Source organism: Bubalus bubalis, chromosome 7 (assembly GCF_019923935.1).
Source record: "Bubalus bubalis isolate 160015118507 breed Murrah chromosome 7, NDDB_SH_1, whole genome shotgun sequence".
In the NCBI taxonomy this organism is placed as follows: Eukaryota; Metazoa; Chordata; class Mammalia; order Artiodactyla; family Bovidae; genus Bubalus; species Bubalus bubalis.
The window spans coordinates 105,478,371-105,491,949 of record NC_059163.1 but is presented as its reverse complement, the minus strand read 5'-3'; the positions used below and the strand labels follow the sequence as shown (position 1 = coordinate 105,491,949).

Genomic DNA, 13,579 nt, shown 5'->3' with positions numbered 1-13,579 from the left:
AAGAGATCAAGACTGTCCTCTGCTAAGATGAGGATTTCCTCTTAAAATGAATTTCCTTTTGTACATAAGCTTAGGTGAACATGCCTTTGTCCTGAATTTTACTCTGAAATAAAAAATAGTGATGATCCTATGTGGTAGATCCTGAGGAAAATTGATACATTAGCACTCCAAATTTTACTTTTTATTTTGAAAAGAATTTAAATTTACAGAAAAGTTACAAGAAAAACCAGTTTCCACAATCCTTTTAAAAAGATTCATCCTTTGTTAACGTTTTCCCACATTTTCTTGTCACCTTCATATAATAATAAGAATTATTGTATTTGTATTTATTTTTTTATGAGTGCACTGGACTTTCTCTAGTTACAGTGAGTGGGGCCTACTCCAGTTGTAGTGCTCAGGCTGCTCATTGCATTGATTTCTCTTGTTGCAAAACATGGGCTCTGGGCACTCAGGCCTCATGCAGCTCACAGGCTATATAGGGCACAGGCTCAGTAGTTGTGATACATGAGCTTAGCTGTCCTGCGTTACATGGGATCTTCCTGGACCAAGGATCAAACTTGTTTCCCCTTAAATGACTTCATTTTCACTTTTCACTTTCATGCATTGAAGAAGGAAATGGCAACCCACTCCAGTATTCTTGCCTGGAGAATCCCAGGGACAGAGGAGCCTAGTGGGCTGCCGTCTGTGGGGCGCACAGAGTCGGACATGACTGAAGTGACTTAGCAGCAGTACTCATTCCTCCACTAAGAATGTCTTGTAATGAAAAAAAAATAATCAGCTGAATGAAGCTTTGTGCTTAGTAATGTAGTTGTTTTTCCCTCTGATTTAAGTTCCTTATCTTTTGATGGACAGATTACAAACAGTTTGATTTCAAGGACAGGCGGTTAGTCCATGAATCATATTTTGAGTAGTACTCTATAATAAAATTTTCTCTAGCATCATGCATTGGGTTTAGTTCATCATGTGTCTTTGGTTTAATCTGAAATTATCTCAGCCTTTTTTTTGATTCCCATGATTTTTGTTACTTGTGAAGGTAATAAACCAGCTTTTTTAGGATGTCTCTCACTTTGTACATGGCTTCCCTGTGGCTCAGACAGGAAAGAATCTGCCTGCAATGCGAGAGACCCAGTTTCGATTCCTGGGTCGGGAAGATACCCTGAAGAAGGGAATGGCACCCCACTCCAATATTCTTGTCTGGAGAATCCCATGAACAGAGGAGCCTGGCAGACTACTGTCCATGGGGTTGCAAAGAGTCAAACATGACTGAGCGACTGACACTTTGATTTTTTCAATTTCTGCACCCCTAATGCACCCAAGAATTGATGCTTTTAAAGTGGGGTGTTGGAGAAGACTCTTGAGAGTCCCTTGGACTGCAAGAAGATCAAACCAGTCAATCCTAAAGGAAATGAGTCCTGAATATGCATTGGAAAGACTGATGCTAAAGCTGAAGCTCCAGTACTTTGGCCACCTGATGTGAAGAACTGATTCATTGGAAGAGACCCTGATGCTGGGAAAGATCGAAGGCAGGAGGAGAAAGGGATGACACAGGATGAGATGGTTGGATGGCATCACTGACTTGATGAACATCACTTTGAGTAAGCTCCGGGAGTTGTTGATGGACAGGGAAGCCTGGTGTGCTGCAGTCCATGGGGTTACAAAGAGTCGGAAACAACTGAGCAACTAAACTGACTGATACCATAGATTAGTTTATCAATTTTTCAACAATGCATAAGAGAGTTTACCCTTCTCTCCATAGAGTTTTGTTTGTTCTCTTTTGTTCTCTCCTAATTGATGGGCTAAAGTTGAATTCTCAAGCCTGAAATTAGAATTCACCATTTCTTCAAGTAGCACCTTTTTAAAGGAATGGCATTTGGAAATCTGGGAGTGAGGTGTGTTCTTTCTTTGCTGTTGGGTGAAACGGGATTGTCATTGCCCTTTCAGCAAGAATGGGCTAGGATATGAGAGAGAATGTTGTGGGGTTTTTGTTATTGTTGCTTTTAAAATCGTAAGTTTGTGATAATATATTTTATTCTGACCTAATACTATAAGACTCTTCCTTGCCTCTCCTCTGTATTTCCTTCTCTGATAGTGTGAACTCGGCTTCCACCAGTATCATTGTATTTGCTAATTTGTTCAGTCACCCAGTGTACATATAATAGTTTCAGAATTGCTGTTGTCATACTGCTTGACTGTAAAGCCCACTAAGAGTTTAAGATTTGTTCATAAGTTTTATGTTGTCTTTAGGTGAAGGTGTATGGTTACAGTACTTAGATTATTTATTGAAATTTTTCTTTGTTATTCACTTTAAGTGTAGTTCAGTATGTTAATTTTTGTTTGTATTCCTTTTAGGGTTTTTTTCCCTTGTCCCTTTTAAAAAAATTTTTTACCTTCAAATATTGACATGGTTCCAAAAATCAAAACTCTACATAGAATATGCTTAGAGAATAATTAAAGTAGGGAATGGCAACCCACTCCAATATCCTTGCCTGGAAAATCCCATTGACAGAGGAGCCTGGCAGGCTGCATTCCGTGGGGTTGCAAAGAGTCAGACATGACTGAGCATCTAAGCACAGAGAAGTAGTAACTTCCTGTCCCTTCTCTATCAGCCTCTTCCTCCTCCCACCTCAGAACTAACCAGTTAGTTTTTTGTCATACTTTGTTCCTCTGTCATGTGTCTTTTTTTCTTCTTTGCTACACAGAAGTTAGCACTCTATATCTTGTGCTGTCTATGAATAAGTAATGTGTATGTATAGATGTATGTGTACATTTATTCTTTGTTTTATTAACTTCAGTCTCTCAGTCATGTCCGACTGTGATCCCATGGACTGCAGCACGCCGGGCTTCCCTGTCCACCAACTCCTGGACCTTGCTCAAACTCATGTCCATTGAGTTGGAGATGCCATCCAACCATCTCATCCTTTGTCATAGATGAGATTTATTAACTTAGCAGTATGTATATATAACCTGGAAATCATGTCAGCTCATAAAAGTCCTTATTGTTTTTCACAACACTGTTTTGCATAGTTACAATCAATGCATGGGCCTTTTTAATTATCAGGGTTTCTTAACCTTGACACTGCTGACACTTTGCGCCAGGTAGTTCTTTTTTCTGAGGGGCTGCTATGTATGTTGTAGAATGTTTAACAGAGTCCCTGACCTCTACCAGTTAAATGCCAGTAGCGCCTCGCTAGGCAAGACAATCAAAAATGTCTCCAGCCACTGCCACATGTCCTCTAAGGGCAAAATTGCCTCCCTTTTGAGAACCACGGATAAGAGAAGAGATAATTTTATTTCTTAGGGATGGTTTTGCTCCCTGTCTCCTGTACAGTGTTGCTAACCTCCGTCCATAGTTCATCAGGCATTCTGTCTATTATATCTAGTCCCTTAAATCTATTTCTCACTTCCACTGTATAATCATAAGAGATGTGATTTAGGTTATACCTGAATGGTCTAGTGGTTGTCCCTAGTTTATTCAATTTAAGTCTAATTTGGCAATAAGGAGTTCATGATCTGAGCCACAGTCAGCTCCCGGTCTTGCTTTTGCTGACTGTATAGAGCTTCTCCATCTTTGGCTGCAAAGAGTATAATCAACCTGATTTCAGTGTTGACCATCTGGTGATGTCCATGTGTAGAGTCTTCTCTTGTGTTGTTGGAAAAAGGTGTTTGCTATGACTAGTGCATTCTCGGCAAAACTCTGTTAGCCTTTGACCTGCTTCATTCTGTACTCCAAGGCCAGATTTACCTGGTATTACTCCAGGTATTTCTTGACTTCCTACTTTTGCATAATGAAAAGGACATGTTTTGGGGGTGTTAGTTCTAAAAGGTCTTGAAGGTCTTCATAGAACCATTTAACTGTAACTTCTTCACCATTACTGGTCAGGGCATAGACTTGGATTGCTGTGATATTGAATGGTTTGCCTTGGAAACGAACAGAGATCATTCTGTTTTTTTGAGATTGCATCCAAGTACTGCGTTTCAGACTCGTTGACTATGATGGCTACTCCATTTCTTCTAAGGGATTCTTGCCCACAGTAGTAGATATAATGGTCATCTGAGTTATTCACCCATTCCAGTCCATTTTAGTTCGCTGATTCCTAAAATGTCAGTATTCACTCTTGTCATCTCCTGTTTGACCACTTCCAATTTGCCATGATTCATGAACCTAACATTCCAGGTTTCTATGCAGTATTGCTCTTTTTACAGCATCAGACCTTGCTTCCATAACCAGTTACATCCACAACTGGGTGTTCTTTTTGCTTTGGCTCCGTCTCTTCATTCTTTCTTGAATTATTTCTCCACTGATATCTAGCAGCATGTTGGGCACCTACTGACCTGGGGAGTTCATCTTTCAGTGTCCTATCTTTTGCCTTTTTGTACTGTTCATGGGGTTCTCAAGGCAAGAATACTGAAGTGGTTTGCCATTCCCTTCTCCTGTGGACCACATTTTATCAGAACTTTCCACCATGACCCATCCATCTTGGGTGGCCCTGCATGGCATAGCTCATAGTTTCATTGAGTTAGACAAGGCTGTGGTCCATGTGATTAGATTGGTTAGTTTTCTGTGATTATGGTTTTCAGTCTGTCTGCCTTCTTCTGGAGAAGGGTAAGAGGCTTATGGAAGCTTCCTGAAAATAGGTCTTTTTCTGATGGGTGGGGCCATGTTCAGTAAATCTTTAATGCAATTTTCTGTTCATGGGTGGACCTATGGGATTTAAGGAACTAGATCTGATAGACATAGTGCCTGATGAACTACAGATGGAAGTTCCTGACTTTGTACAGGAGACTGGGTTCAAGATCATCCCCAAAAAAACAAATGCAAAGAAGTAAAATGGCTGTCTGAGGAGGCCTGTAAAAGAAGAGAAGCGAAAAGCAAAGAGGAAAGGAAAGATATACCCATTTGAATGCAGAATTTCAGAGAATAGTAAGGAGGGATAAGAAAGGCTTCCTTGGTGATCAGTGCAAAGAAATATAGGAACAATAGAATGGGAAAGACTAGAGATCTCTTCAAGAAAATTAGAGATACCAAGGGAACATTTCATGCAAAGATGTGCTCAATGAAGGACAGAAACGGTATGGACCTAACAGAACCAGAAGATATTAAGAAGAGGTGGCAACAATACACAAAAGACATGTACAAAAAAGATCTTCACAACGCAGATAATGACGATGGTGTGATCACTCACCTAGAGCCAGACATCCTGGAATGTGAAGTCAGCTGGGCCTTAGGAAGCATCACTATGAACAAAGCTAGTGGCAGTGATGGAATTCCAGTTGAGCTGTTTCCTTTCCTAAAAGGTGATGCTGTGAAAGTGCTGCGCTCAATATGCCAGCAAATTTGGAAAACTCAGCAGTGGCTACAGGACTGGAAAAGGTCAGTTTTCATTCCAATCCCAAAGAAAGGCAATGCCAAAGAATGCGCAAACTACCGCACAGTTGTACTCATCTCACATGCAAGTAAAGTAATGCTCAAAATTCTCCAAGCCAGGCTTCAGAAATACGTGAACTATGAAATTCCAGATGTTCAAGCTGGTTTTAGAAAATACAGAGGAACCAGAGGTCAAATTGCCAACATCTGCTGGATCATCGAAAATGCAAGAGAGTTCCAAAAAAAAATCTATTTCTGCTTTATTGACTATGTCAAACCTTTTGACTGTGTGAATCACAATCAACTGCAAAATTCTGAAAGAGGTGGGAATACCAAACCACCTGACCTGCCTCTTGAGAAATCTGTATGCAGGTCAAGAAGCAACAGTTAAAACTGAATATGGAATAATGGACTGGTTCCAAATTGGGAAAGGAGTACATCAAGGCTGTATATTGTCACCCTGCTTATTTAAATTATATTCAGAGTACATAATGAGAAATGCTAGGCTGGATGAAGCACAAACTGGAATCAAGATTGCCAGGAGAAATATCAATAACCTCAGGTATGCAGATAAGACCACCCTTATGGCAGAAAGCAAAAAACTAAAGAGCCTCTTGATAAAAGTGAAAGAGGAGAGTGGAAAAGTTGGCTTAAAGCTCAACATTCAGAAAACTAAGATCATGGCATCCAGTCCTATCACTTCATGGCAAATAGATGGGGAAACAGTGGCAGCCTTTATTTTGAGAGGCTCCAAAATCACTGCAAATGGTGACTGCAGCCATGAAATTAAAAGATGCTTACTCCTTGGGAAAAAAGTTATGACCAACCTAGACAGCATACTAAAAGGCAGAGACATTACTTTGCCAACAAAGGTCCATCTAGTCAAGGCTGTGGTTTTTCCAGTAGTCATACGTGGATGTGAGAGTTGGAGTATAAAGAATGCTGAGTGCCAAAGAATTGATGCTTTTGAATTGTGATATTGAAGAAGACTCTTTGAGATTCTTTTGCAATTAAAGGAGATCCAACCAGCCTGTCCTAAAGGAAATCAGTCGTAAATATTCTTTGGAAGGACTGATGTTGAAGCTGAAACTTCAATACTTTGGCCACCTGATGCAAAGAGCTGACCTATTTGAAAAGGGCCTGATGCTGGGAAAGATTTAAGGTGGGAGGAGAAGGGGAAGACAGAGCATGAGATGGCTGGATGGCATCACCGATCAATGGACATGTGTTTGCAGAAACTCCGGGAGTTGGTGATGGACAGGGATGCCTGGTGAGCTGCAGTTCATGGGGTCGCAAAGAGTTGGATACGACTGAGAGACTGAACTGAACTGATAGAGATAGTAGAAACTCTGGCAATTGGTGGAAGTATCTCAGGAAACATCAATAGATAATAAGGAGCTGAAGGTAGAATCCTAGGTAATCAGTCAGTTCAGTCGCTCAGTCAGATCTTTGCGACCCCATGAACTGCAGCACGCTAGGCCTCCCTGTCCAGCAACTGCTGGAGTCTACCCAAACCCAAGTCCATTGAGTCGGTGGTGCCATCCCACCATCTCATCCTCTGTCGTCCCCTTCTCCTCATGCCCTCAATCTTTCCCAGCATCAGGGTCTTTGCTAATGAGTCAGCTCTTCACATCAGGTGGCCAAAGTATTGGAGTTTCAGCTTCACCATCAGTCCTTCCAATGAATATTCAGGACTGATTTGCTTTAGGATGGACTCACTGAATCATCTTGCAGTCCAAGGGACTCTCAAGAGTCTTCTCCAACACCACAGTTCAAAAGAAACTATTCTTCGGCCCTCAACTTTCTTTATAGTCCAATTCTCACATCCGTACATGACTACTGGAAAAACCATAGCTTTGACTGGACACACCTTTGTTGGCAAAGTAATGTCTCTGCTTTTTAATATGCTGTCTAGGTTGGTCATAACTTTTTTTTCCAAGGAGTAAGCATCTTAATTTCATGGCTGCAGTCACCATCTGTAGTGATTTTGGAGCCTGAAAAAATAAAGTCAGATGCTGTTTCCACTGTTTCCCCATCTATTTCCCATGAAGTGATGGGACTGGATGTCATGATCTTCGTTTTCTGAACGTTGAGCTTTAAGCCAACTTTTTTATTCTCCTCATTCACTTTCATCAAGAGGCTCTTTAGTTCTTCTTCACTTTCTGCCATAAGGGTGGTGTCATCTGCATATCTGAGGTTATTGACATTTCTTCTTAGGCTCTTGATTCCACCTTGGAATCCTAGATAATACTGGAATTCCAAAAGGTAAAAAAAAGGAAGAAAGCCTTCTATACAGATTAAAGACAGGCGACACCACCCTTATGGCAGAAAGTGAAGAGGAACTAAAAAACCTCTTGATGAAAGTGAAAGTGGAGAGTGAAAAAGTTGGCTGAAAGCTCAATATTCAGAAAACGAAGATCATGGCATCCAGTCCCATCACTTCATGGGAAATAGATGGTGAAACAGTGGAAACAGTGTCAGACTTTATTTTTTTGGGCTCCAAAATCACTGCAGATGGTGACTACAGCCATGAAATTAAAAGATGCTTACTCCTTAGAAGGAAAGTTATGACCAACCTAGATAGCATATTCAAAAGCAGAGACATTACTTTGCCAACAAAGGTCCATCTAGTCAAAGCTATGGTTTTTCCTGTGGTCATGTATGGATGTGAGAGCTGGACTATGAAGAAGGCTGAGTGCCAAAGAATTGATGCTTTTGAACTGTGGTGTTGGAGAAGACTCTTGAGAGTCCCTTGGACTGCAAGGAGATCCAACCAGTCCACTCTAAAGATCAGCCCTGGGATTTCTTTGGAACTAATGATGCTGAAGCTGAAACTCCAGTACTTTGGCCACCTCATGCGAAGAGTTGACTCATTGAAAAGACTCTGATGCTGGGAGGGATTGGGGGCAGGAGGAGAAGGGGACGGCAGAGGCTGAGATGGCTGGATGGCATCACTGACTTGATGAACGTAAGTCTTTGTGAACTCCGGGAGTTGGTGATGGACGGGGAGGCCTGGCATGCTGCGATTCATGGGGTCACAAAGAGTCGGACACAACTGAGGGACTGAACTGAACTGAAGAGGTAAAGGGAAAATCAGAAGTAATGATACTGCAGAACCCATGGGTGAGGGTTGGGGGTGGGGCTGCATTTTCAAAGAACAGTGTTTGAGACCACAGAAGGACAGATAACTAATGAACAATTTGGGGGTTTTGTTGTTGTTTTAAATCACATTTGACTTTATAGAGGATATTATTGCCCTTAGAACAATTACCCTGAGGCAATGGGGCAGAAGATTATATAATAGTAGAAGATATATACGGAGAAGGCAATGGCACCCCACTCCAGTACTTTTGCCTGGAAAATCCCATAGACGGAGGAGCCTGGTAGGTTGCAGTCCATGGGGTCGCTAGAGTCAGACACGACTGAGCAACTTCACTTTCACTTTTCACTTTCATGCATTGGAGAAGGAAATGGCAACCCACTCCAGCGTTCTTGCCTGGAGACTCCCAGGGACAGGGAAGCCTGGTGGGCTGCCATCTATGGGGTCGCACAGAGTCGGACACAACTGAAGCGACTTAGCAGCAGCAGCAGAAGATATATAACAGTAAGTTGAGAACCATAAAAAATATGAAGAAATAAAAATGCAATCTTGAACACATAGGCTTGGAGGGAAGCAGTTAAAAAGATAGATTCAGGGGAGAAGATAGTAGACAGTTAATTCCTGTAGGCATTAGGCCTGGAATCCCTTAGTCTTGAGTGTATGTGTAAAGGGAAGGGAATAAATAACTTGATTTGAGACCAGATAAAAGAACACAGAGTGGTTATTCTTGTTCTTGTAGATTTTTTCTTTTATTTTTAAAGCTTTAATCATATTGGAAAATAATAGATAATGAACATATATATGCCACCTACATTTAACAATTGTTATTATTTTCCTGTTGCATTATTTTGTTTTATTATTATTAGCTGAAGTATTTTAAAGTGAATAATAGATACCCAAACACTCGTCTCCTTAGTGCTTGCTCTATATCCCACTTACATAAATTCTACTATCAGTGAGCAGTTCTCTACATCGTGTAATTCCCAGCTTATATTTAGGTTTCATGTGTTTTGTAGCTAGTTTTTCAAGCCAGAATCCAAATAAGAAACATTTGAGTGTCATGACTCTTAATTACCTATACTTGGATCTTAAAATAGTACACTCCTCTCCTCTTTTTAAAGCACTTTAACTTACTGAAGAAATCGAGTCTTCTAGACAAAATAGACTTTTTCTGGTTGCTTTTTCATGATTGTCTTGAATTTATTGCTCTATCTTTTCTATCTCCTATAAATTGGACATTAAGTGGAAGGCTTGATAAGATTCACTGTCAGCCTGAAAACTTCCTACATCAAGAGACACATGAGTTTGTCCCACAGAATGGTGATGAATCTGATCACTAGTTTAAGGGTGTGATGATCAGAAGAGTAAGGACATTTAAAGTGGTTATGCAGTGTGAAAATTGTAAAAGGATTCCAATGTGAAAGCTTCATTTTCTCAGTGAACTCAGATGCAAAAACCAGTTAGGAAGTGTGAATATAGTAAGTCAGGGTGAAAATTTAGAGTTGAATATGTAAGGAATGAGAAATCTGGGTGTAATGGAAAAGGAGATATGTGTAATCATCTTCATTAAAGGAAGAGATTTGTTTAACCTTGTTACTTTAGAGCAGTTTTTCAGAGCAAGATTCAAGAAGTCAACCCAGAAGTTTGTTAAAATGGATACTTCTGGTCCTTCACAGTCCAGTTTATATGTTTTCAGGAGATTCTTAGTCATAACTGGTACCCTAACAGGTGCAGCTGAACTAAGTAAAGAGAAGTTACTAACATACAGGTCCTGGATATGTGTCTAAAAGAACTGTCCAAAAACAGAATTAGCTGCATAGCAAAGTCTGCATTCTCTGGCACTAGGAATATACTTGACTATATTTCTTTCTCTGATCTCGGTGACTTCTACCCATTTGTTATACTTCTGATTTCTGATCTTCAGAATGCTTACTGTGTTAGAAAATCAAAATTTCAAAATGAATTCTGTTGTTTGGGAGAAACACGAATGAAATTTGGCTCACAGTGTCTTTTATGTAAGATAAACATATGAACTGAAATGTAATGAGATTAAAGTTAGTCGCTGTTGGATGAAGCCTTGTGTAAAACAAATGCTCCCTGTCTGCTAAAGAAACATTTTGTTCTTGGTAGACAGTCGAATATTGAATGGACCATTTTGATTTTAACACTTCGATCACCTAGGTAGACTGTGAAAATCCTTTTATATTTTTATTAGTGTACGCATGATAACTTCTCAGGAACAACATGACAACACCCATCTTTTTTTCAGGGTACAGGTGAAAAAAGTAGGAAAGAGAAGTTGGGTATGCAATGGATGAGTATATTAACGAAATGGTTCACGTTTTTGCTGTTCTTTTCTATCCTAGCCCAGAGAATTTGAAATATGTTCAAAGTATGCTGACTTTCGCAGTGTAGATTTATATGCACAACTGTACTGAAATGGAAAAAATAACAACTTGTTTTAATCTTTAACAGATACAGATTACATTTATTATTGAAAAGAACTGCAAATGTATTGTAGTATATATGTACAGTTATATTCAACTATAATGAGATAACATTAGTAATACATTAAAATACTGTTTTTTTCCCTCCGAAAATACTTTTAGTTCTGAGCCATCTGAAGATGAAGAGTCCCAAGGCCTTCCTACCGTGGCCACTAGAAACAATAATGATATTTCAGAATTGGAGGACCTTTCGGAATTGGAAGACCTTAAAGATGCTAAACTTCAGACCTTGAAGGAACTTTTTCCACAAAGAAGTGACAGTGATTTACTTAAGGTTATACCCCTTTCTAGTAATTGGTTATTACAGCTGTAATGATGCTTAAAGTGTCTCCTGTATCCAGTGCTATATTCAGTAGATAGTCATTTTTCTAAAAATATCTTATGTTTGAAGATAATTAATTTGATAATAAAAGCAGATGCCAGAGATTTACTTGTTGAATCTTACAGTTGATGAGGTTTATTCACCTATAAGTAATAAAATAACTTGAGCGTCTCTGTATCTCATGTAGGTTGTGAAGTTTTGAGTTTGGATGGTTCTGAAATGGGGATAACCCTCTTCTCACTAGAAACATAGAAATGTCCAGAGACTTTTTTTCTTATTTTCCCCGTAATGACTAGGAGTTGCTTTTCACATTTAGTGCCCTGTGACCAGGGATGCTAAACATGCTACGGTACCGAGAACACGCCCGTGTAACAGAAGAAGAGTCCTGCCAATGGCACCCTTGCTGAGAAATATTGATTGAACTATAGAAACAAAACAAGTGGCTGTAGTTTTACTGTTAACAGTTGTCTAGCTCTCTTTTTATAAGAGGAAATAAAAATTTACCGTTCAATTAAGTTGTAGGTAGAGAATAAACCTCTGAAGATTAGTAAATAGTTTATCCCTAGCTCTGCCACTTAGTATTTGATTGAGTTTCGGGGAATCATTTAATTACAGGTTCATAGGTTTTTCACCTTTGTTTTTATCATCACCACCCCTAGCATCACTCCCCCAAGCTGAGGCGTGGAAGGCACCATATCTCGATGGTCTAGGCAGGTAACTTTGAAGTGGTGGATATTGGCACATACTCTTTTTAAGAGAGGTAGCTGCTGCTTCACTTTGATAGGATATGACCATGTGAAATCAGTGACAGCCTGTTTTTATCAGATAATTCAGATTTTCAAATAAAAGGCTGAATTTTTATTTGGTGTTGATCATCAACTTAAGAGCTTTATTGAAGTATAGTTTAAATCTGTAAAGATCACCTGATTTTTTGGATTTTAGCATATTTACAGAGTTGTACAACCATCACTATAATCTAATTTTAAAACACTTTAATCATTCCAAAAAGAAACCTTGTACCTATTAGCAGTCACTCCCCATCTCCGTTCCCTGGCCAACTACTAATCTCTGTCTCTATAGATTTGCCTATTCTGGACATTTCATATCAGTGGGAACATTGCCATACATGGTTTTTTCTCTTTATTGATTGTATAGCATTTAGGACCTTTGTTTCCCCAAGGAGGGATTGGACCAGTGCCTCCTGCAGTGGAAGCACAGTCTTAACCCCTGGACCACCAGGAAAATCCCAATGTGATCTTTTATAACTGACTTTCTGTGCTTAGTATACAGCTTTGAAGTTCATTCATGTTGTATTATATTTCATTCGTTTTTATAGTAACTAATTTAAAGAAAGACAAAACCAAAAATACCATTCAAGTCAAACAAAACATGCCTGAAATAGAAGTGATCTAGGCCTGCTAGTTTGAACTCTCTTAAGTTTATAGTATTTCCTTTGTTCTCTGATATATTGAATATGAATCTTTCTTTTTTCCCAAATTATTCTGATAACCTTCCTACTGTTAGCTCAATGAAACTTGAATGGTATCTTGAGTCTACTTTTCCCCTGCAAGTAGTGTTACTTGCTTCCTGATGGGTTTTCCCCCATAGGAAAAGAAGGAAAGAATGTAGCCACTAGTAGCAACGCTGAAAGTATTGGAAAGAACTTTCAACAGAATAAACATGGTGGAGTATTAAAATAGTCAACATAAATGGCAGTTTAAAAATACTTGAGCTTGAGTGCCAGTTTTTCGTGTAGTTCAAGGGGATTTATTCCTATAGAAGCATTTATCTCTAATTTTATAATTACAGTGGTAACGTTGAATTGCTGCATGAACTTTGTGTGTCTATTTCACTAGTATTTGAAATTTGGGGAGTTTAGCATAACACTTGCTCCAAAGCAAAGCACTCCCTGGAAGTAATCCGGATTTCAAGTGATCTCCCATCATTTTAAAAGATTTGAAGATAACATTTATAAATTACTCTTCAGAGGCTTTTAGACCCATATAAAATAATTCAAGGAGCTATGAAATATAAACTTAGTCCTACACTTGATAAGAATATGCTTTGTCTATTTTGAAAATGAAGAAAGGCTTACAAGATATTGGAGGATCCAAGAGGAAGAAAACTAGCATAGAAGAGCATTATTTTTTTGTTTTGAGGCTTTTAATACAAAAATAGCTCATTTTAAAAATGAAGATCTTTTTAAAACAAATAACTCATTGGAAGTACAGGAAACTACGGCAAGAGAAAAGTATGGGAGTTCTGAAATCTGAAAGTGTGAATTA

At 39.1% G+C, this 13,579-nt stretch overlaps 1 protein-coding gene across 3 annotated transcripts in view; it reads left to right on the top strand.

Moving 5' to 3' along the window:
• Positions 1-13,579, top strand: part of SMARCAD1 (SWI/SNF-related, matrix-associated actin-dependent regulator of chromatin, subfamily a, containing DEAD/H box 1) — a 90,692-nt gene that overhangs the window by 26,791 nt on the left and 50,322 nt on the right. For all 3 annotated transcript variants that reach the window (XM_025290407.3, XM_006076537.4, XM_025290406.3), the window contains exon 4: positions 11,075-11,246. In XM_025290407.3, the coding sequence (XP_025146192.1) occupies positions 11,075-11,246 (172 nt within the window). The remainder of the gene's footprint in view (positions 1-11,074; positions 11,247-13,579) is intronic.